Below are 23,779 nucleotides of genomic sequence, written 5' to 3'. Positions count from 1 at the left end.
AGACCAATCAAGGTCTCAGGTCTACTTGAGACCTTTGGTAGCTGACACCAAAGCTACCAAGGCTTCTGCTCTTTCCAGCACTTCAAACTGTCCCAAGAAACCAGGGGTCTGTGATGGTGAGTCCTGGGAAATGAGTTAGGTAAATGCTGTTAAAAGCTGAACTGTGTACCCCAGAAGGAGATGGTCAAATGCTAAACACCGGTACCTATGAATGTCACCTTATTTGGAAGTAGGTTCTCTGCAGATGGACTCAAGTTACAGTGAGGTCATCCTGGATTAGGGATGGCTCTAAATCCAATGACCTGCATCCTTATAAGGAGAGGGAAGTCTGGAAACTACAGATACATGCAGTACAAGGAGGAGGCCATGTGATTACAGAGGCAGAGATTGGACTGACATATCTACAAGCCAAGGAACCCCAAGTACTGCCAGCCAAGTACCAGCAACTGGACTGACATGTCTACAAGCCAAGGAACCCCAAGTACTGCCAGCAAGTACCAGCAACTGGGAGGGAGGCAGGAAACAGATCCCTCTCAAAGCCTCCAGAAAAAACCAACCCTGCCAACACCTTGATTTTGGACTTTTGGCCTCATGAGCTGTGAGAGAATAAATGTCTATTTAAACCACCCAGCTCCTGGTAATTTGTTATGGTGGCCCCAGCAAAGGAATAGTCACTTTCTCAAAACTTTCCAAGCAGCCCTGGCATTTTGCCCGTTCCCTCATTAACGAGTTAAATAAATCTTTGACATGTGATCACTACCTGGTTGTATGCAAACCTCTTTTTTGAAAATTACACTTTGCCATGGCACAGACCCAGAGCTATGCAGTGCATTTTGTTCACAGTCTGCTAATCTACATGCCCCCCAAAGCCCATCGCTCTGTCCCAGGCACAGCCCATGCTGAGCCCCCCATGGAGGCCACTCACCTAGATAGTGGCAGCGGGGAAACAAGCCTCTCAATCTTGGTCTCTTGTAGTAGCTGGAGGGCAGGGGCAGCCTGGACACAGAAAGCCGAGCGGCGGGAGGGCTGGGGGGAGAGGTGGACCTTTCCAATCCTGGCTCTAATCTGAGGAGCGGGGCAGAGAAAAAACACTCGTAACCCTGGGCCACGGCTGCATGACACGAAGCAGACAGCCAGACAGCCCACTGAGGACAGTGAGGTCTTGTGGAGGCTGACTCACTGAGATTGGCAGCGAGGAGCGTGTATGGAGGAGGTCGGCTCCCCTGAATCAGAAACCGCCAGGGTGCACTCAGTTGAGCTTGGGAGAGGGACGCTCTGCCTTCATCCCAGGGCTTATTTCCAAGGCCCGTCTTCCCTCTCAGGACACCTTCAGGGCTGGGGCAGGTGGTGACATGCGAGCGGGGCAACAGACTGGGTTTGAAGGTCATGCTCGTGGTTTACTCACTATGTGATCAGGAACAAGAATCTGACCCTTATCTGAGCTCCCTTATTTGGAAAATTACCACTGTTCCCACTAATTCCCAGGGCTGAGGAAAACCCCTCACCCAGGGCCTGGGGTAAAACTGACACCTAAATGCTAAAAAAAATAATGAAGTCATCCTGAAATGCATCTCCCTTGGCTTTTTTGAGGAAATCATTCTGAGCAAGGAGGGTGAGAGGAAAAGATGATTAAGTACTTTGTTTTCCAAAAATGAAATATCTTGTAATTAAAAAAAGTAATTACTGCATTTCACAAATTCTAACATGTTTCCCGCCCCCCACCCCACATTTTAACATCTGAAAAACTCAGACATATCTTACTAATTGGTGACATAAATGGATAATTTGGTAGCTGTTTTTCTTCATGGTAGTGTATAAAATAATGGTATCTTTCAAGCAATGGCATCTTAGATTTATGAAATGTGGTCCAAAATTGATATATGCTCACTGTATAAAGTTTAGACACATGGAAGTATACATGATAAACGTTGTCCAAATTCCATTCTTCAAAGACCCTGAAGACACCGACTCCCTGAAGACAGCCCACTTTGTGTGGGACCACACATTTCTGTTTTCATCCTCTTAACTGCCCAGAAAATCTCCACACACCAGTCACCTACACCTCCTCCAGTGTATCAGAGCTAAGTTAATGCTCACCTAAAGAGGTCAACCCACAGGGACCTCCCTGCTGGCTCGGTGGTACAGAATCCACCTGCCAATGCAGGAGACACGAGTTCGATCCCTGATCTGGGAGGATCCCACATGCCACACACGCAGCAGCGAAGCTCGTGTGCCGCAACTACTGAGCCCACGCGCCGCAGCTCCTGAAGCCTGCACACCCTAGAGCCTGTGCTCTCAACAAGGGAAGCCACCAGAGTAGGAAGCCCTCACACGGAAACCGGAGAGTAGCCCCTGCTCGCCTCAGCTACAGAAAAGCCAGCGCCGCAACAAACACCCAGCGCAGCCAGAAAAAGAGAATCCCCCTTCCAATGCAGGGGACGTGGGTTCGATCCCTGGTCAGAGAATTAAGATACCACATATTGCAACTAAGTCTGCGCCACCACTCCTGAGCCTGTGTGCTCTAGAACGTGGTCCCCAAACTTTTTGGCACCAGGGGCCAATTTTGTGGAAGACAATTTTTCCACGGACCTAGGGCAGAGGGGGTGGTTTGGAGATGATTCAAGCACGTTGCATTTATTGTGCACTTGATTTCTAATGTGACGCTTCCGCTGATCTGACAGGAGGCACCGGTCTGCGGCCTGGAGGTTGGGGACCCCTGCTCTGGAGCCTGCACATTGCAGCAAAGAGCCCACGTGCTGCAGCTAAGATCTCATGCTGCTAAAGAAATAAATTGATAAATAAATAGGGCAACACAGTACATATTTGGATTTTGTGACCAGATGCCTTCCCCACCCCAACTCCACAGGCCTGGAGCCTCCCCTGCTGACCAGGCCCCTTGTTTGTGCGGTACCTTGTGCTGACCTGAAGGTGTGGGGCTGAGGGAGTCCATGCCTTAAGCCTTTAAAAAAAAAAAAAGTATGTGCAGTGCAGTTTGTAGTTTTACTAGTTTCAGGTGACAAACACAGGGAAGTGTGGGGTCTCATCTGAAAAGAGAGAAAGCAGTAGGCAATCAGAAATGCGTGTCCTACGCAAGGACAGGCTTTTTAACCCATGATAAGATTCCCCAGGACCGCCAGGAGCTTTCATGCTCAGCTCTGTGCCAACTTAACTGAATGGAAGAAGGAGGCACGAGGTGTCATAATAAGTACGTGTCAACTCTGATGAATAGCGAGCGGTCAGGGCCACTAGACTGTGAAAGAGTCTAAGAACCACACTTTACAAAAAAGAAGGGAAGGGTGACTCATTCAAGGTCATTTTACTAGTGATCAGCGGAACCTGCCTGGAATCCAGTCAAGTCCAGAGGCCAGCAGAGAGAGCCTTCCCACCACATCATGTGGCCTCCGGGGGAGGACGCCCTCTGCATGCTCTGCCCCACCTCTACCACCTTCACAACTTCCACACAAGACTGAAACGGGAGGCACGAGGGAGGAGGCGGGGCGGGGGGGGGGTGGGGGGAATAGCAGTCTGGGGGCCCACTGGCTATGAATGAGACTTCTGTTTGCCTGCCCTGTGCATCTGGAATTTTGTATGAAAACAATGAACTGCAAGGAGGTGAAAGTGTGTGCCTTAAAGCAAGGCCACCCTCCCATCCCTGCCCCCACCTCGCTTTATAAAAGACCTGCTTTGTGTCAAGTACAGCAAAGGAGAAGCTGGGGAATATGCTGGGGTTTGGGGGGAGTTTAGGTGTTTGGGACTGACATCGCCAATGTCTGGGAGGAGGCAGCTATCAGAAAAATGGGGTGTCAAACTAGAACCTGGGACTTTACACTCCAGTCATTTTCCTAACTGCTCTATTTGCATAATGCTCTACACAAACTTGCAAAATGCTTTCTTGGCCCTTTTCTCCTCAGAGCGAGAGCTTGGGGAGGGACAAAGTTCCTTCTCGCCTGCTGTCTGAGTAGCACGGAGGGCACACTGCTTTGCCCATCCTTGAAAGTTGGGATGGGGTCCTGTCTTCTACGCTCTCTGGCTTTAAGATCTTGTGCGGGTTAATGGGTCATGATGCCAGCTGCGTGAGGGCGGATGAGAGTGGTGAACAAGCTCCTAGGTAAGGGAACTGGCTTTTGGCAAGACCTGGGTCGATGCTGGCCACTGGCTGTTTTGGTTGGTGAGGAGCTTATAGCAAGGCTGGGGGTATGGCCTGGCCTCGAGGCACCTGGGCATGTTTCCGGAATGTAAATCCTGCCCAGGTTTGTGGGCAGGGGTTGGGGGAGGAGGTCCTGTGGGGGAGCATTGTGTGAAGGAGGCTGTGGATTGAGTGATGCTGCAGGTTGGGGGGGGGGGCGGGCGCAGGGTGTGCGTCCACAGGGCTGGGAGTGCTGGTTGACAGTCTGGTTGGCTAAGGTGAGTAGCTTTTCACTACAGTGAAAAAAAAAAAGTGACACACAAGTACTGAGATCTAATGAGGGCCTGATTACATCACTCCTCTTCCTCAATCCTCTCCTGGGTCCTCATCTCATTCAGAAAAATAGTTACAATCCTTTCAGTGGCTCATAGAGCTTGGGTCCCCATGCCTCCTCGACCTCCCTGCCCCACTGGCCTCCTAACTCGCCCTCAAACATGACAAGTATGCTCCCGTCTCAAAGCTCTTGCACAGGCTGCTCTCTCTGCCTTCCCTCTCAGCTCCCTCATTCCCTTCAGACATTGGCTCAAACATTAGCTTTTCAAAGAGGGCTTCTCTGACCACTTTGTTGGTTTTTGTTTTGTTGAATTTTTTCTTTGCCATGCCCCTCCCCATCGGCTTGTGGGATCTTAGTTCCTGAAATCTTGGGGCACTAACCACTGGCTGGCCAGGGAATTTCCTGCTTTGAATGGCAACTGTCTGATGGTGTTCCTATCTGCTATATCATGCCGAATTTTCCTACAGATCTTTCCTCTGATCATGACATGTTTTATCACATAGACAAGTTTGTTATCTCTCCAAGAGAATGTAAGTTTCATAAAGATAAGGATTTGTTTAGTTAACTTGCTAGTGCTTAGCACGATGCCTAGCGTGCAGTGGCTCAAAAAATACTTGTTGAAACGAACAAGCCACTGTTAAAACAGCGCGCTTCCTTCTGAACGCTGGTCTGGCCTGAGTCCTTTTCAGTCACCTGTGCTGTGTTGCTCAGTCGTGTCTGACTCTTTGCAACCCCATGGACTGTAGCTCACCAGGCTCCTCTGTCCATGGGATTCTGCAAGCAAGAATACTGGAGTGGGTTGCCATTTCCTCCTCTAGGGGATCTTTCCGACCCAGGGATCGAATCTGTGCCTCCTGCCCACATTGGCAGGTGGATTGTTTACCACTGAATTACCTGGGAAGCCCCCTTTTGGTTGCCTAGAACTGACATTTGTTGGCAGTCACTTCGCACCACGCACTGGACTAAGCCCTTGCCACGCATTAGCTTATTTAAGCAAGTACTATCATTACCCCATTATGCAGGTGAGAAAACTATCTCAGAGGCTAGTTTCTGAACTCTGGTAGTAATGGCAGAGACAGAACTATGTCTAGATCTGACGACTCCAGAGTGTGGGTTCCTAGCTACACGACATGCCTGATGCAGCAAGAGCCTGAAAAGATAAACACCAGAACTATAGTAGGCTTACAGATAATCCGTAACTCTTTATCATATTTTTCTAAATGTATGCTTTTTTCTCCCGGTAAGAAGGTATTTTTTTAAAAAGACTTTTTTAAAAAAAAAAATGTGACCAGTTTTAAGATCTTTATTGAGTTTGTTACAGTGTTGCTTCTGTTTTATGTTTTTGGCCTTGAAGCATGTGGGATCTCAGCTCCCAGATCAGGGATCAAACCCCCACCCCCTACATTGGAAGGCGATGCCCTAACCACTGGACTGCCAGGGAAGTCCCCAGTAAGCAGGTATTAATTTTATAATCAGAGAAAGAAGAAGGGTGATCTGCCTGTCCATCTGTCGATGAGGCCTGAACAAAAAGCAGGGACCCTGAAGAAGATTGCCCACTGCCCTTCTGGGAGCCTCTGAATTCCAGAACCTCTGGGAACCTGGTTAAGGGCAGGAGGGATTTAGGGACTCCTGCACAGACAGTGGTGGAAGAAAGACAACTTCCAGGCCACTTGTGAGGACCGCAACTATTACCAGAAGCAGCAAGGGGTAAGATGGGAGAGAAACCGTTCACTGCATGTGCAACCATGCAACTTTTTTACTTTTTTGATTCTGGCAACACGTAGCCAGAAAAAACATATGCCTCGAGGTCTGATCCCAGCTTAATCTATGCCACCTTCCCCAAATTATGCTTGGCTTTGAAGCTGTGACATGGCTTGCATTAAAAAAAAAAAAAAATTTATTTGGCGGCACCAGGTCTTAGTTGCATGTGAGATCTTTAGCTGTGGCATACAAACTCTCAGTTGTGGCATGTGGGATCTAGTTCCCTGACCAGGGATCAAGCCTGGGCCCCCTGCATTGGGAGCATTGAGTTCAAGACCCTGCACCTTCAGGGAAATCCCAGGGCTTTCATTTTTCACCCAAAACCTTTCCAAGAAGACAATGCAGCCCTCTACATCTTGGTGTGAGTTTCTGTCCCAGCAGGGTCTAGTCAGGAGGATAGGGACCCTGTGACAACTCTGGGCCTAAATCCTCCAATTGTCAGTAAGCCCACAGTAGGGTCAAGAAACTAGCACTTCTGGTAAAGAAGTTAAAAAGCCAAGAGCGTGTCTGCTCTTAGGAAAGACACACTAAAAAAAAGGAACATGATGGAAGAGCTGACATTCTCAAACAACTCAGGGAAAAAAAGGCAAATGGGGCAAAGTGTAAACAGTCAGTGAATCTGGGTGAATGGTAAACGGGAGCTCCCTGTGTTGTTCTTACAGTGTCACTGTGGGTTTGAAATCACGTCAGAATAAAAAGTTACAAAGAAAAGGAAGATGTGTGCTGAATTAACTAATGTGCTTAGTTTAGTGTTCACAGAAGCTGAACTAAGAGTCCAATTCCTTGTCTTGTGCTAAACTCACCCAGGAATTGGAGAAAGCTGTGATCGTCTCACTCCTCTTCCCGTCAGTCACTCTGGATCCTCGTAAGCTTCCTGGTATGGAAAACATCCTGCTTGGATAACAGCTTTGATCATAAAAATGCAATAAATGCCCAGAGCCTGAGATCGGAATTTTTGGAAGGGACTGTAGGAGATTGGAAGGGGAAACTTGGTACCTCCCCACGGGGAGGCCAGAGCACGGTCAACATGGAGAAAATCGGAAAACTCACAGGGCAGCGGGGGGCGCGGCAGGGCGGCGAGTAGACACAGTCCTGCCAGGAGGAGCTCAGTTTAATAGGGGGTTGAAGCTACACACAGATGACCCCTGGGATGGAAAGTGCTGGGGGGAGGAGGAGGGTCACAGAAAAAGTAATCCACCGGCTGAGGGCAGGGAGGCTGCTTGGGGCATTTTTGGAGGAGACTGGGAGAGACAGCGAGAAACGCCCTGCATAGAATGTGGCCTCATGATAAATTCCCTTTTGGCTGAAGCTGGCCTGCTGGTTCTGCACAGTGTGGGGGGGCAGCCTTGGCACACCCTGCTCCCTCCATCTCAACCATTTATTCCACCTCAAATAAGTGTGAGGTGTCCTCCCAAACCAGGCTCTTCCTCCAGGCCTTGCTCCAGTGTGCACGAAACCACTCACACACCTGGCATTTTTCTCCCTTCCCCACTGCAGTGCCTTCCTGTAACATCCTCCCAAAAGCTCAAATCTTTCCTTCAAGGCCTGTCAGAGCCTTGCCCCCTACCAATTTCTCCAGCCGCTCCCTGGAATAGTCATTTGATTCTGAAAGGAGAGGCGTCAGTATGACTTAGCGGTTCAGTTGATGCTTCCTTAGGAGGCATGGAGGAAGCTATTTCGAACTGACCAATCCTACCACACTCTTTGCAGTGCAGATCCTCCGAGAGCCATTTCTGAGTATCCTGACGAAGCACTGGTGTCTGGAGGAGGAGCCTCAGACTGGGAGGCGGGCTTGTCACATGGCAGGGACAGTTTGAGGGAGCCAGCTCATTGGACCTCAGGCTGGCTTGGGTGGGTGCAATTCCCTGGCTGCAGAGTAGTCACAGAAGGAGGAGGTGAGTTCTGGGGGCAAACAGGTGGAAGTGGGACCCGTGCAGTCAGGAGACACAAGGACTTCGAACTTGGTGGCAAGGAACACTGTCTGTTACAGGAGATGCTGCCACATGAGGCTGGCTGTGTGCTTCCCGTTGAGAGAGGGAGCCAAATGAAAGTGGGGAAGCATATAAAGATTTGTCTTGGCCCACAAAAGAAGCTCCCAAATGTCCAACTCTAAGGGCAGTCTACGGGGGTGTAGGGTGACCTGAAAAAATAAGGGCAGCATGCTGAGGGCTTCACAGAGTTAATCCATTTAAAGGACTGTTCTGTTTGCTTTTTGGTTTGTTCTTTTTTTTCTGATACAGGTCCCAGAATCCAAAAAGCTCTGAAAACCAAGTCTTTGGTTTGGCATCAAAACTCATCTGGCAGATAATCCTGTCCTGAACTGACACATGGTTATTTATAGCTTTCACTTATTCCACTTAGTTGAATATTCATATGGTTCACTGCAAAAATTTTACATGTTATTATGAAGGTATATGCATCACATTACCTTTCAAAATGTACAAACTTTCAATTCCAAAACAAATCTGGCTTCTTCCACGGTTTCATAAGGAACTGCAGACCACTATTAGATGCATCCTATTTTTCAGAGTGAAAGTAAATAGTAGCTGTGGTTTGTTTTTAATAAAAATTTAAAATGTTACTGCTGGACAAAATAAAGTGTTGGCAACCCTAGGTCTAGTTCCAAAATTTCTGGAACATTTTTATTGTTCTAAGTCCAACTCTGGCATAAGTCACTTCTGGTACTTTACAAATCTAGGCCTGATTAGAACAGAGGTTGCCAGCTTGTTAGTCACACTGGCAAAAAAAAAAAAAGAAAGAAAAAAAAGCCTGCAGACATGTTTTATTTGCTTCACAGACTGCATTCTCCCCTCCCCTTTTATCTGGAAAGTGAACATAAAGTCCAATTTCCAGTTTCCCTTGACAATTCAGAAGATAATGGCAACAGTCATGCCGGGCATGTAATCATCTGGAGCCAAGAATCAGTCACCCTTCTCTGCTTTCTAGTCAATTTCCTCTGGAACACCCAGCTTGGCTCACTGTTGCTGGACAGACAGACTAGCAGAGACTTGATTTTCCTACATTAAGACTTCTGGTCACCACCTCCATACACGAACTGCCCCAGCCAATACCTCCACGCAACTAGGAGGCTGCAGCTCTAGGGGAGGCTGCGGCAGAGGCTTCTGGGAGACCGGGAGGCCAAGAGCAACTTGTTTGCCTCAGTGAGCTCCTTCCTTAGCTGATGACACAAAAGAGCTTGCTTGATTAAGAATTCCTTCTCACTTTCACAGCAACTCCCGCCAAAGCAGCAAATATCAGGAATACTGTCAGCCTGCCTGAGGCCCAGCTGCTGAAATTCTGTATGTAATATGGTCCCTTCGCCCACAAGAATGACAGCATTTCATAAAATGGTATTAATGAATTTAAAACAGCTTTTTTTTTTTTTTTTAATATGGAACGCTTCACGAATTTGCGTGTCATCCTTGCGCAGGGGCCATGCTAATCTTCTCTGTATCAAAAACAGCTCTTTTTAAAAAAAGGCACAATACAGAGCAAAATAAAGACAGTGATTTTAGGTTACTCAACTGAAACCTGTCCAACTGGAGCCAACACTTTGGTCACAGTGGAGCCTGCATAGGTAAAATATGCCACTCCTACAGAGATGGTCTATTTAATCAGAATTCTTTTCTTCAAACACAAGCATATAAGACAATATAGGCAACACTCTTATACCTGTCATCCCAAATGAACAAGTATTAAATTCTGCCATATGTGCTTTTAAACAAAAAGAAAGCATTTATATCAGCTAAAGCTGGTGTCCCTTCTGTTTCTCCTTCATGTCTCTAAATCTTATTTCTCTTCCACCATCATCCCAGAAACATAAGAACTTCACATAACTTCACATAACTATATGAAGTTAGTATCTACTGTGAGTAGTTAAACATTTCCTACAAAGACAACAGAATGATTTTTGTTTTACATTCAACGTTATTTGAGCTCTAGCAGAACTGATAACATACAGTTAGACTCACTTCATTAATGTTAACTATTGTGTAGTGTTCCATCACATGGTCACAGTTCATCTCTATCCTAACTGATGGACGTTTAGGTTGTTTCTAAGTTTTTGCTATTATACCTGTGTGACCAACAGAACGTTGGCAGAGCGATGGCAGATCCCTTCAGATTCAGACTTCCATCCTCCGAGTGCTCTTCGCTCTCTTCACTCACTCACTCTGGGGTAGCTAGCTGCTGTGCTGAAGCAGCGCTATGGAGAGGCCTTCCTGATGAGGAACTGAATGAAGCCTTAGGCGAACAGCCAGGCATCCTCTAGCCCCAGCCAATACCTTGACTGCAACTTCAAGAGACACCATGGTCTAGATCCACTCAGCTGAGCTGCTCCTGGATCCTCAGAAACTGTGAGATAATAAATGTTTGCTATTTTAAGCTGATAAATTTGGGGGTAAACTATTGTATAGAAATGGGTAACTAAAACAAATTTTGAGGACTCTGCTATAAAACGAGACCAGAAAAACAAATAAATTTTAAATATTCAAAGACAGATGATTTAAGCAGGCCAAGGGCTTTGTTTACTCTTGGTACTATCACAGTATGTACTCTTCTTCACAATACATTCTCACTTCACAAAGAAAGGGCTTTATGTGGACACAGCACATATATAATTCACCACCTAATTTTTGGCTAAAGTATTTAAAATACAAAGCTTTTTTTTTTTTTTTTTTTGACTAAAATTACATGACTAAATCAACTCTTCTCATGGATTTTTGTGATTTTATTAGCTACATAAAGTAATAAATCAGAAATGCCCAACTTTCAAACTACACCGAATTTTGTTTGTAGAAGAAACTGTGATCAGCTCTACGTACACAGAGGAAAAGAAAAATTTGTTAAAAATATCCCAAAGGGCTTCCCTGGTGGCTCAGACAGTAAAAAATATCCAAAACACATGAACTCTTTGAATTTAGTTATGGAGTCTAAGGAATGGCGGGAATGAGGGAGGTTAAATAAGCATAGGCTAATTATCTCAGAGCAAGTTTTCAACCAAAACCAGAATGGTATAAGTACGCAAAGATTTATGAACAGTGAAGTAATTTACAGCGGAAACCTGTGATTCAAGAAGTGGAAACGGTCGAGGTTTCTTAAGTGCCTTTGGTGTTCCTTCATCTGCTTTAACAGCCCACCACGAGGAAGCCTTCTCAGCCCAGCAGGAACAGAACCCTGCCATTTAAGAGGGAAAAATATGCTGTCCAAGCACACATGCCTGCTTCAAATTCTATGTGGAACAAAATCAGAGAAATACAGAAAAATTTAGGATTAAAACAAATCCACTAGGATGTAATTTCACAGAAGTCTGAATCTCTGCTAAATGAAATCTGGCTACCTAGATGTACTCTAGCCAACTCTAGAGGTCAAAATGAAAAGATAAAGTGAACAGCAAGTGTGGACAGTTGGGAGCACATCCAGAAAAAGTTCCTTTCAGGCCCCAGTCCCTTCTGCTTTTATTCTGAACGTTCTTGTCTTTTTCATAGGCTTTATCTCAGTGTCCTTGCATAACAGGGTAACAAATCATGTAAGATCTGGGCTGAAATCTTTTGGAAGGAAAATGGAGCTGGTCCATCTGCTAAATGAGCAGCACTGTAAACACATGTGACAAGATACGCTGACTGCCTTCATGTGCAAGGATTTATTGGTTCCATCCAATCCATGGCCCAGACTAAGGCACTTTCCCCTGTTTAAGAAAAAATATCCTCTGTAACAACTACAACAAAGCAACTCCAAACAACCCAATTAAAAAGTGGGCAGAGGATCTGAACAGACATTTTCCCAAAGATCCACAGATGGTCAATAGGAACATGAAAAAATGTTCAACATTACTAATTATAATGGAAATGCAAATCAAAACCACAGTGAGAAAAAAAAAAACCATAGTGAGATACTACCTCACACCTGCCAGAATGGCTATTACTGAAAAGAAATAATGAACGTGGAGAAGATACAGGTAAAAGGGACCCCTTGTACACTGCAGCCATGAAATTAGAAGACGCTTACTCCTTGGAAGGAAAGTTATGACCAACCTAGACAGCATATTAAAAAGCAGAGACATTACTTTGTCAACAAAGGTCCATCTAGTCAAGGCTATGGTTTTTCCAGTGGTCATATATGGATGTGAGAGTTGGACTATAAAGAAAGCTGAGCGCCGAAGAATTGAACTGTGGTGTTGGAGAAGACTCTTGAGAGTACCTTGGACTGCAAGGGGATCCAACCAGTCCATCCTAAAGCAGATCAGTCCTGAGTGTTCATTGGAAGGACTGATGAAGCTGAAAGTCCAATACTTTGGCCACCTGACGCGAAGAGCCGACTCACTGGAACAGACCCTGATGCTGGGAAAGACTGAAGGCAGGAGAAGGGGACAGAGGATGAGATGATTGGACGGCATCACCGACTCAATGGACATGAGTTTGGGTAAACTCCGGAAGTTGGTGATGGACAGGGAGGCCTGGTGTGCTGCAGTCCATGAGGTCGCAAAGAGTCGACTATTGGGAGTACTGAAAAAACTGGTGTAGCCACTATGAAAACAGTATGGAATGTCTTCAAAAGATTAAATCTAAATTAGAACTACAATGTGACCCAGCTATTCCACTTCCAGGTATTTATTCGAAGAACACAAAAACACTAATTTAAAAAGATATATGCCCCCCTATGTTCATTGCAGCACTGTTTAGAATAGCCAAGATATGAAAACAACCTAAGTGTCACCACTGATGGATGAAAGGATAAAGATATGGTATATGTGTGCAGTGAAATATAACAAAGAATGTTACAACATGCAGTAACATTTGCAACAACATGGACGGAACTTGAAGGTATTATGTAAGTGAAATGTCAGACAGAGAAAGTATACTACTCATACGTGGAATCTAAAAAAAAATAAAACAAATGAACAAAGTAAAACAAAAACAAAGTCACAGATACAGAGAACAGGTCAGTTGTCACCAGAGGGTAAGTGGGTTAGGCAAAATGGGTAAAGGGGGTTAACTGTACGGCGGTGATTGACGGTAACTAGACTTGTGGTGGTCATCACTTTCCAGTGTACATAGATGTTGAATGAGAATGCTGCACACCTAAAAATTTAAATCCTTCAATAGCTGCAACGTACAGTTCAGACCATTTAACAGGGCAAAACTCCAGGACAGTACATAAAACCTTAAACATGCTTTCCTATTCTAAGAAAATCAATCTCAGATCTCAGTGGTTTGTAAATCCAGGTACCTCGAGAGAAACCAGTCCTGTTCCCCAGACTGCCTCAAAGGGAAACTTACTTTGACTCTGTGACCAGATGTCCCTGGGCTGGACGGTGGAAGGTGAGAGGAAACACACCTTCTTTATGGTTCCATAGGCTCCTATGTCTTCCTCTAGCACCCTAGACTGGGACTGCCAGCCTCCCCGCCTGTATTTCTCCTTCACACCAAAAGCTCTTTGGCAATAGAAACTTGCCACAATGGCACAATGTCTCACATCAGACACTCAAAAAGTAGTTGCTAAATGAATGCGTATAAAACAAGTAAAGCACGCAGGCACAATATGGAGTAGCAGAAAAGGAATCATCTTCATCCTAATTTAAAACTTATCTGTAGCTCCTACCGAGAGTCAAAAATTCTCTGGGTTTTCTCTTGGATAGGCAAAAAGCTAAGAACAAATTGCTAAGACCTCTTCCAGTATTCTAGCTCTACACACATCTGTACAAAGCATGTTTAAAATTGTAAGACTAATTTTTAAATGAACACACCAGAATCTGTAAGTGCAAATGAACAGCAACTCCTTTAAACGTAGGTACCATAACAAGTTACTCATTCAATTACGAAAAGCAATTTAAAATTCTGCAGAATTCTTTTTGTTTCTAATTTAAAACAAAACCAAATAGCTTTTTCATTTACAAAAACAACATATACTTACTACTAAAAATAAATCAGAAATCATAAAAAGAGAAAAGAATTGACCCTCAATCATACACTCAGAAGCACTGGTGCATAGCCTGGGTACAAGATCGCTCTGAGTCCTCCTGCTATAAACATATTCTGTATGTCTACACTTTTTCCCCCCAAGGTTATTCTACACTCCTTCTGTTACTTAATATAGCATGAATCTATTCCCATACACTTTGCAAGCACAGCAATCTGCTGGGTGGCGATACTAGTTTATTTAACTAATGACCCACTGCTGGATATTTAGGTAGTTTATCCATCACTATTACAGACAAATGCTACTCTAAATGTCCTGGTAGTAAATTTTAAACACACAATTATGTCCTCAAAATAAACTTCCAGACATGAACTTTCTGGGAGGAAGGCTGTGCATCTTTAACATTGTTGATTTGTATGCAGATTTTCCCCTTTGGTAATAGATTTCCATCCTTCTGACAGTAGATGTAACCACTGGAAACAGCGGAAAGTCACTGGGGGTCAAGTCTGGTGATTAAAGTGAGCGCTCAAGCTAGGCAATACTATTTTTGGTTGAAAGCCTCTGATTATGCAGCAGTGGGACGGGTTTTCATATGTGACTCAGAACTGCTCTTGAAGGCAGTCACAACAGGAATTCCAAACTGTTGTAAGCAATTGGCTCATTGTCAAACTATGTATGTTACTTCCTAGAGACACAACTATAAAAGGGATGAACAGAGCTTGATGCTTTCTCAGGAGTCATTCCATTGCAGTTCCATCCCATTCACACATAAAGTCTCAACAGATGAGTCATTCAATTCATTTTAAACATCTGTACTGGTTCACATAAAACTTAAATATCTGCAGTGTTATTTACCACTCAAAGGACACTTCACATACATTATCTTTTTCATTTTCATATCATCACTAAAAATACAGGTATTATTCTTTCCATTTTATAAATGATGAAATAGAAACTCATAGAAGACAGAATGATTTGCCTAAGGCAACACAGCTCATAAAAGGCAGAGCCAGGAGGCCAGTAAGGATATGTTTAGCTTTGAACATAACCTTCTTTTCATTTTCTGACCCAACTGTCTAGCGCCTTACTGTAATTTTTAAATGTGTTACAGGGTCATTCAATTCTTGACTGCTAGGATTAAAATTTCTTAAAGACTCTATCACTACCAGTGAATAATCCTACTTTTTATATAACCTGAATGTAAACTGAACAAAACTGGGGGTACTGCTTATGAATAGGCTCATTTATATTCTTAAGGAAAACTGGCAGTAACTACAAAAACCCATTTATTCAATTTGAATAAAGTAAATATTGATACTAGACTTTACATTTAAAGAGACTTGTCTGGCAAGTGAGTCACATTTTAACAATAACCATGGTAAAAGGGGGGGGGGGGGAAAAAGACCAGTAAGTTAAATAAAAGGCTAATAAAACCTGGAGGAAACAGCTCAGCATTTTCTTTTAAACCCTGAAGAACACCAAACATATATTATGTTGCATAAAGAGTCATTTCAAGAAAAAACAATTAATAACACAATAGCAGAGTCAGTACTAAGAACTTCAATGATATCCAACTCAAAAATGCATAGGGAGAGTAAAGTTATTTTATTAAATCATGCACATCACGTGTGTTAGTGCAAATAGTTTAATCTGTACTCCAGAAATTCTATTGTACTTTATATCTTTACAAAATAGATTTAAACAATTATTTACTTTAAAAAATGTAATTCTGAAGTTAAGCATTTCAGAACAATATTTGCAATAACCTATATACAAGAGGTACTGGGTACCACTGGCATATTAGCATTCTGTGGTGGAGTGGCTTCCTGCAACAGAAAAAGATGAAATGAACTACATGACAGTATTTTCTACAAGTCAATTTGTGACTAATTCCTCCATAAGTCTAGTGATCCTTCCAACAGCAAATCCCAAAGAGCTTAAAATATAACCTTTAAAGTATAAACAATGACTGCCAAACATCACAAGGCAAATTATATCCTAAACTCTACTTCAATATTTGGCCAGGCCTGTGGATTGCCACAGAACATTCAAGCCAGTTCACTGACATTCCCTCCCAGTTTTCATTGACTGAAAATTTTAACTATGTGATACTTCAGGATATTCTATGACCTAAATAATCTTTATTGACATAACTGTGGTGCCGTACAAAAACCAAAGCTAAACCTTCACTTCCGTGTTTTAAATTTGCAACATCAAGCAGTGCTTAGGTGCTTCACTGTGCATGGAATACTATTCATCTTGGGGATAGTGCTTCTCATTAACAAATGTCCCAGTTAACAACCATAAGAAGAAAATCACCATTTATATACCCAACCAGGAAATCTGTTGGTAGGTAAAACAGCTCACCTTGAACACAAATTAGCTTTGAAATATCATAACCAAATTAAGTCAGTAAAAGCTTATCTAAAGAGATATTAATTCTTTCTTCAATTAAACATGCTTGGAGGAAGAGATGATATGAAAAAAAATAAATCATGCTTCCTAAAATGCTGTATATGAGAAAGTAACTTGGCTTTTAAAGAAAAATATCTCTTTAAATACATGAGGTTTAATAAATTACATTCCAATTGACTCAACAGTTTGGTTTACTGCACTGAAACTGTATAATTACTATGTTTTTGCTCCCAGAAATATTTCAGTTTGCTCAAGAAAATATGCACTCTCATGGAAAGTTTTTCAAAGTTGATGTCCTCCACATCATCAAGTCACATTAAGGCTGAACAAGCGTGCACATATTCCCCAAATCATCACTAGAACAGAGTGATTTTCCAAGTGTATTTCTCCTTAAAAAAAAAAAAAAAAAAAAGAATCCACACAAAGAGTTGTATCTAAGTCTTGTTCCCAATAGCTCAGTGGTTTTATAACAAGTAAAAATGGCGTAAATATGTAAAAAATATATATATATGTGTATATATTTCAAACTGATAGGCACTGAGCACACAGGGCCTCTCTTCCCATGTATGTATCAGTTGTTTGGTTTGGGTAGTTATCGAATCAAAAACAGAAAGAAAAAAAAAAAAAGAAAGAATTACCTGGCCATTAGAATTCAGAGTAAAATACCCATAAATTTAATGTTATAAATAATTTGGTGTACCAAGAAGCCTACTTTAGGCCACCGTAATATTCAGAATTTAAACATACTCATTTAAAAATTACATGAAAAATTGCAAGCAAATTATTGCTTACAGTAGAAGAGTCACAATTTTATATCCTCTTTATAGACAGATACATTTTATATACTTTAAAGCAATGACCCTACAGCTGTATTCTTGCACTTCTGCTGTTTTAAGAGGTAAAAAGGAAGAAAATGGTTCTGTTTGTCCCCAGCATGAGTGTGGTGCCAGCTTCTAGAGGGAGGACGGTGTACGGACTCAAGAAACGCTCTCATGGAGAAGCTCTGGCCAGACCTGGCACGTACAGCACGATGGCTGTCACCGCAACCAGGGCAGCCAACATGGGCATCCAGGGCCAGGGTTTCTGTGTGGAAAGAAACCAAGAGTCAAAATCACATTCTCCCCTCTCTTTTTTCATACCTATTAACCCCTTGGTTCCACAGAGTCCTGAATACTTAACAGAATATTAGAAAAACCTTATATCCGCACAAGAATATTATAAAAGAAAAGAAGAAAAGGTGAGGGAGTGAGGATGTGAGGAGAGCCAGAATAGCAAGAACTTTTAGAGGACCACTGTGTGTAAGCCTAATACATTTTGGGAGAGTCTTGGGCAGTTTTCAATTTTGTTTGAAGCCTAACAGCAACTTGTCTAAGAAACTCTCAGAGTTGAGCCTGTTTTATTTACTCTGATATCCACATATTCAGCTAACTGATGTACATAGATTCCTGGAGTATGTTTCTGCCTAAAATGTTTATTTCTTGATAAAAACCAGACTCACATGTTGGCGTAGCTTTATACAAGGGGCTGGTGGGTAAGGTGATAGAAAATGGTCAAAAGTTTTGATCGTCTAATCTGAAACTATAGAAGACAAAATCAGAAGGGGTTCAAAATAGAAAAGTGATATTAAGGTCTTTGCCTGTCTGATGCTGTTGGTAAAGACCATGTCCAAGGGTAATAATGCCACATGGTCGTCTTATATGCTGCACTAACCTGTATGTTTGTTGGAGGCAAGCATGAATAGGCTGTTCTCTGTGAACTATCAGAGGGCTTTACAATCAGTTTGTTTTATTTGAAAGCCTTATTTTCACTAGTGTTCTAAGTCATACTGGGAAAGCTGGCCTTTAAAGAAATATTATAATGTTGCAGATCAGGGCTCAGAAAGACATAGGATTGGCTGATACTCTCACAAGGAAGTGCATATTGAAGGTGGGATTGTGAGTCACTGTCCATTATGTTACTCTCTCATCCTTTTTCATCTTCTTAGCCACAGTGTATATAGGCAAAGGGTTCAAACAACGAAATTCTACACTACAGAAAAAAAGAGGGAAGAGAGGAGGGGGAGGAAAGCTTGCTGAAAACTTCAAAGAGGCAAACTCTTCATTTTTCATTCAAATCTGATTAAACATAATTGGGAAGGGGGTACTAAGTTGCAGCAACTCATAGTTTACTCCAGTTTGCTAGAGACAAAGACTCAGTTAAAGGCAGCATATTAACATCTGGTTAGATTGGAATTAATTCATGGTTAGCGTTACTACAAAGGAAACAAGACAAAATGTTATGTGATTAGTTCAGTTCATTCGGTATGACACAACACGGAGCATACTAAATGAAGGGTTTGCTTCAGGTAACAAAATACCTGTGTGGTTTTGCCATGCACTATGTTACAAATATGGCACGAACAGGTGACGGGGACAAACAGACAGGACTCAACAGCAGTGCTTGTACCTTTCTCTACCACAATGGACCGAAACACCAAAACAGGAAAGCCAGGAATAGGCCGATGAATACGGCTGGGACGGGTTGTAATATGGAAGGCTAAAGAAGGGAAGGGATATTAAAATCATTTTATGCTACAAAAAAATCAGATAAGATGATTTAGAACCCAGGGTGGGTGGGAGGGAGGGTAGAAAAGACATTTTAAAGACATCTAATATCATCCAGAATGATGGGCCAGGGTACGTAAGCTGGTAAACTACCAGTTTTAAAGACTGGCTGGAGGCAATGTGGGTATCCCTAACTGCATAATGAAACACAGCACTTTAAGACAGAGCGATGAAAATGCCTCGTCAACTGACGCTCTGCTTGACGGTATGGTATTTTTGTTCCATACTTGGAATTCGTTATTTGACAACGTACTCCTTTGGAAACTGCTAAGGTTTATCTTATCCCTTTATCAAAACTTTTTTTTTTAAAACCTAAACTCTTTTGCTTGAGACAGTATTGCTTTCAAGCTTAAAAATAAATGCCCTGTGATACACAGTTCCTAAATCAAGCAAGAGATCTGACGCAATGTATGAGAAACGTTTAGTATATAAAGACAGGCAGCTGAACCTCGGGCTTTTGGTTATGTTACCAGAACAGAAGTAACTTTTAACTTTTATTTTACCATTGTTATTATTTTGGCGGTGCCTTGGGGCATGTGGGATCTTAATTCCCTGCCCAAGGACTGAACTCGTGCCCTCATGCAGTGGTAGCATGGAGTCCTAACCACTGGACAGCCAGGGAATTCCCAGTAATTTTTTTTTTAAACTGGAAGGGAATTACTACAATGAGTGTTATTATAGAGTAATATTTAATTACCATAGCTCTAATATAAAAATAGGAAATTCACCCTTAAAGTAAATTATTTGTAGAACTGTAAATATTAATAGCAAGGCTACTTTCAAAAAGGTTCTAAATCATACAGAGGGATCCATTCTGATTATGCTAGATGTCTTCACAGGTTAATTTAGTAGAAGGTGGACTGAAATTCCAACATCAGAAGAGATATGAATTAACATAAAAGAGAGAAGTAACCAAGCCATTATGATCTGATTTCAGATGAGTTCTGTAATTGACATTTTTACAACAAATGCAATCCATTTTTGCTTATCTAAAGCCTCCATAACCAATTCGTCAATTTCTGAAAGGCTTCCACCTGGGCAACAAGTCTTTATTTATTTATTTTAAACTAAAACTTTCTTTAAGCAAAGGACAGTGGGCACAACTCGTAAGCATTCTGAGTGTGACTGTGTAACTGGGTGGCCATGCAACAGTACCCCTCGGTACTTGTGCTGCAAGTTAAAGCAGAGTGCCTTCCTCCATGGGAAGTGTGTGGCTCACACCCACTGCAGTGTCCAAGCCATGACAGGGGTTTGAAATCAGTCAGGGCACAATCAACCACACTGAACATCCATCAGTTAGGGCCCACAAAGGCAATGATCACTAAAACGTGTAACACGACATTTATTTAGTATAACATCGTTCAAAAGACCATCTGCCTTTCTGGCAAATGAAATACAAATTAATACTGTTAAACTCAATTTATACCACAATGTTCTAACTGCATACACACACACAAACACATACTCACTCACACAAAGCCCTACAGAAACTCACTAATACTTCCAAATATTTATAGGAAGCCCAGAAGCCACTAAGCTTTTTAGGAATGTGCCTCAGAACATGATTAGTATAGAATGAAAACCATCATCAAGTCTCCATTTTTTGACACACTCAAATGCTAAGGAGTCACCATGTATTACCCTTGCTTCAGTGGGTCCCTGGTAGTACAGTGCTTTGTTTCCCAGGGCGGGGAAAACAAGGGCTAGATGAGGCTTAGTGGCAGAACTTCAGATTTACCTAGGAAAAGCCGGCAGTTCTTAGCTAAGTTTCTTTTTTTTGCAAACAAGGCTCTTCCTTCAGGTAGTTCTTAGGCTTTTCTAGGGGTACAAGCTAAGGGGGCAAATTCTTACTCAAAAATTTGACAGCACAGTGATTCCATCACGGAATTTCATAATGAAAAGCTTGGTTCATGTGTACTACAGGTCTTAGTTTCTCAAATCAGTTATAAGTCTTCTGAAAAATCAACTTCAGGGCTCTCGCCTGCCTCTCAATCAAAGCTAAGCCACGTTTGCAAAGACTTACATTATTTCCTTTCTCTCGGAGCAGCTTCAGGTTGTCTTTACATTGTTTGAGCTCATCTGTGATTGACTGTTTTTCCTGCTCAGTCATTTCAAACTTCAACTTCAGTTCTGAGAGTACAGTCTGTGTCTTTTCATACTAAAGGCAAAGAAAAAAGAGTGTGCAGACTCAACTTAAAATGGGTATGAAGTTATGTGTTTAGTCAGGCTTAAATACCAGACCCTGTTTAGTCACCTGTACCACCACAGTCAAGCGTTTTTGTTATGAGGAGGTTAAGGATCATTTGCAGTGATAAGAAGCAGCCTTTAATGTTAACTTGATTCTATGCAAGAGTTTTCTGGCCTTGGCGTTTAAAAAAAAAAAATTAAGAGAAGTCACCATTGTATCATGTGTTTCTAATATAAGGTGTCACTTTTTCCACTAAGTGAGTTAGAGGAGAAAAGTAAAATTCCAAACTGAGCAAAAGGAACGCAAGTGAAGAGAAACCTCCATAGCCTAATTAAATGGCAAGTTTCGGAAGTCTGAGTTTATATCCTGGTAAGTAATGTCAGCCAAGTTATTTTAGTCATGAAGTAATAACTTTTAATTCTCATTAGACCTCCCTTTACCCAGCATCACTGTGTATTAAAGTGTTCTGGATAAGGAATGTCTAGGCAAATGAAGCAGAGAAATATTATCTAAGGTAACAATCACTATGACCGGGACATTTCTCTCTCCTGACTTAAGACTTAGAAGCATCTATGAAAAATAACTTGAGAAATCTGCTGCTGATATTTTTCTTTAGTGAAACACGCCACCTCCTGCTCTGGAAAACAGTTCACTGTATATAACATAAATTTTGGACAGGCAATCTAGCCCTTGAACATGGGTGACATCAAGGTAAAAAGGAGGATGGTTTGCCCCTACATTAAATGCCCCAGGAGGCAGGAATTCGAGACTGGCTTCACTTCTAGATACAGCATCTTCCGTGCAAGCTGAGCTCTCTAGCAAAGAGCAAACATTGTTCTGCTGCTGGCTGTGCCTTTGTCTCGGCCTCCACTGCCCAACTCTGTCATTTCTGAAAGTTTTAGAAGGCAGACAGGCAGACAAGGGCTGAGTATAACATAAATATACCACACGTCTGGCATACCAGAAAGATTTCTTCTCTTCCCTAAACACAGCCCACGAGGCTGAAAATCCAGTTCCTTTCTGGCTGTATCCTAGGAATTTCTCAATGAAGGTACACCTTTATATGGTGCTTCTGAATAATGCAAACACCTTGGAGGGATGTATCAGGCATTCATCATTATGCACTCCAAAGATAAATATTACAGATGCAAATGTGGAAAAACATTAGTCAGAAGTGGTGTGGGCAGGGGCTTAGGGTCAGCAGCGAATTCACCACAGCAGGAAGAAAGACACGGGTAGAGAGGGAGGTAAAATATGAAAGGAACTCCCTGTTACCTAACCACATTCCCAGAAAAAGTTTGGGTAGTATGCCAGAGAAAAAACTTAAGGAGTAAGATTCATGGACTTCATGACAGGTTTGTTTTTTTTTTTCTTTGTGGGGTCTGTGTACTTCCTTCCAGAAGGCAGAAGGTTACCGGCAGGCTGCCAAAACAAATTCAGTGTACCTAGACTAGTCTCTGCACAAAGTCTCTTAGAACATAATCAGTTCTCAATGATCTGATTCCTAAAGTGACTAAGTGAAAAGTGCTTTGCTGATCGAAATTTTCCCTTACTTTCCTTTTCCACCATTCCTACATCCAGCCTGCACTGTACACCAAAGCACTTCATCATTTCTCCATTACAGAAGTTGTGAAGAAAGACAGGAAGGCAGCTTAGTCAGGAAGATCCTGCTGTTTACCTTCAGCTTGTGAGGGGGGGTGGGAAGGACTCTGGCCCCAGGGTTAGATGGTGAAGCTAAACAACTTCCCTGAGTCAGTATTTGTAGGGTGGCCTTGGGTGCTCAATGTTTCTTAGATTATAAATATTCCTACTAAATCAAAATATACAGATGCTTTCTTAATTCAAATATTAAGATGGTATATCATTATTTTTCTCTAAATATTGAGGATTAAATTTTACTTTTCTCATGTACTTTTTGTTAAATGTACTTTTTTTTGTTCAAAAAAAAGCTGCCACATATTTAAGATTTAATTGTCAAAACAAAGGTCACCTTCTACAGCCTTAGTTTCACATCTCGTTTGGATATCATTTTGCTCCATCTTGCTTTCTAACTCAGAGGTGAGAAACGAGCTCAGGTCTGATTAAGATGGAACTACCACACAATATTACCAACACCTTTGGTTCTTCTTCTTAAAAATAATCATATCTGGGCTTGCTCAGTTTGTGATATTTTAGCTTGTGACAGTGCTGAAGATACAGAATCATTATACTGTGCACATTAAGTATGATTCTATGAGAGAAAGGAGAAAAAGCGGAAATGTTGAAAGGGAATATATGTGCATTAATAAAAGGTCGTAATTGATTTGCAGTGGATTACACAGATAGAAGAATCTCATTAAAGAACGTTTTAGTTACAGACTAGTATCCAAGAGTTGATATCAGGACAAACGGAAAGAAAAGCAATTTTACATTACAAAGGAGCATGATGACTACAC

At 42.3% G+C, this 23,779-nt stretch overlaps 2 protein-coding genes and 1 pseudogene across 39 annotated transcripts in view; all 3 read right to left on the bottom strand.

Moving 5' to 3' along the window:
* LOC122425179 overlaps positions 1 to 12,307 on the bottom strand; it is a 37,948-nt gene extending 25,641 nt beyond the window's left edge. Inside the window, exons 1-2 of one of the 2 annotated variants that reach the window (XM_043443618.1) lie at positions 7,025 to 12,307; positions 926 to 1,065 (exon numbers count right to left, since the gene is read on the bottom strand). In XM_043443618.1, the coding sequence (XP_043299553.1) occupies positions 926 to 1,065; positions 7,025 to 7,111 (227 nt within the window). In that variant the 5' untranslated portion in view covers positions 7,112 to 12,307. Of the gene's footprint in view, positions 1 to 925; positions 1,596 to 7,024 lie in introns of those variants that run through there. The other variant, XM_043443617.1, reaches the window with a different exon arrangement.
* On the bottom strand, positions 9,607 to 9,700 carry LOC122425203 (annotated as a pseudogene).
* Positions 12,308 to 15,720: 3,413 nt separating the features above from the next.
* Positions 15,721 to 23,779, bottom strand: part of LOC122425174 (sarcolemma associated protein) — a 147,613-nt gene continuing 139,554 nt past the window's right edge. For 20 of the 37 annotated variants that reach the window (XM_043443579.1, XM_043443598.1, XM_043443588.1 and 17 more), the window contains 2 exons: positions 21,180 to 21,314; positions 15,721 to 17,636 (listed from right to left, as the gene is read on the bottom strand). In XM_043443579.1, coding sequence (XP_043299514.1) covers positions 17,544 to 17,636; positions 21,180 to 21,314 — 228 coding nt within the window. In that variant the 3' untranslated portion in view covers positions 15,721 to 17,543. Of the gene's footprint in view, positions 17,637 to 18,998; positions 19,089 to 21,179; positions 21,315 to 23,779 lie in introns of all 37 variants that reach the window. The other 17 variants (XM_043443581.1, XM_043443600.1, XM_043443587.1 and 14 more) reach the window with 1 other exon arrangement.

The sequence above is a fragment of the Cervus canadensis genome, chromosome 22 (assembly GCF_019320065.1).
Source record: "Cervus canadensis isolate Bull #8, Minnesota chromosome 22, ASM1932006v1, whole genome shotgun sequence".
NCBI classification, from domain to species: Eukaryota; Metazoa; Chordata; class Mammalia; order Artiodactyla; family Cervidae; genus Cervus; species Cervus canadensis.
Note: the sequence above shows the minus strand (reverse complement) of the source record. Positions and strands in the feature narration are given on the sequence as shown.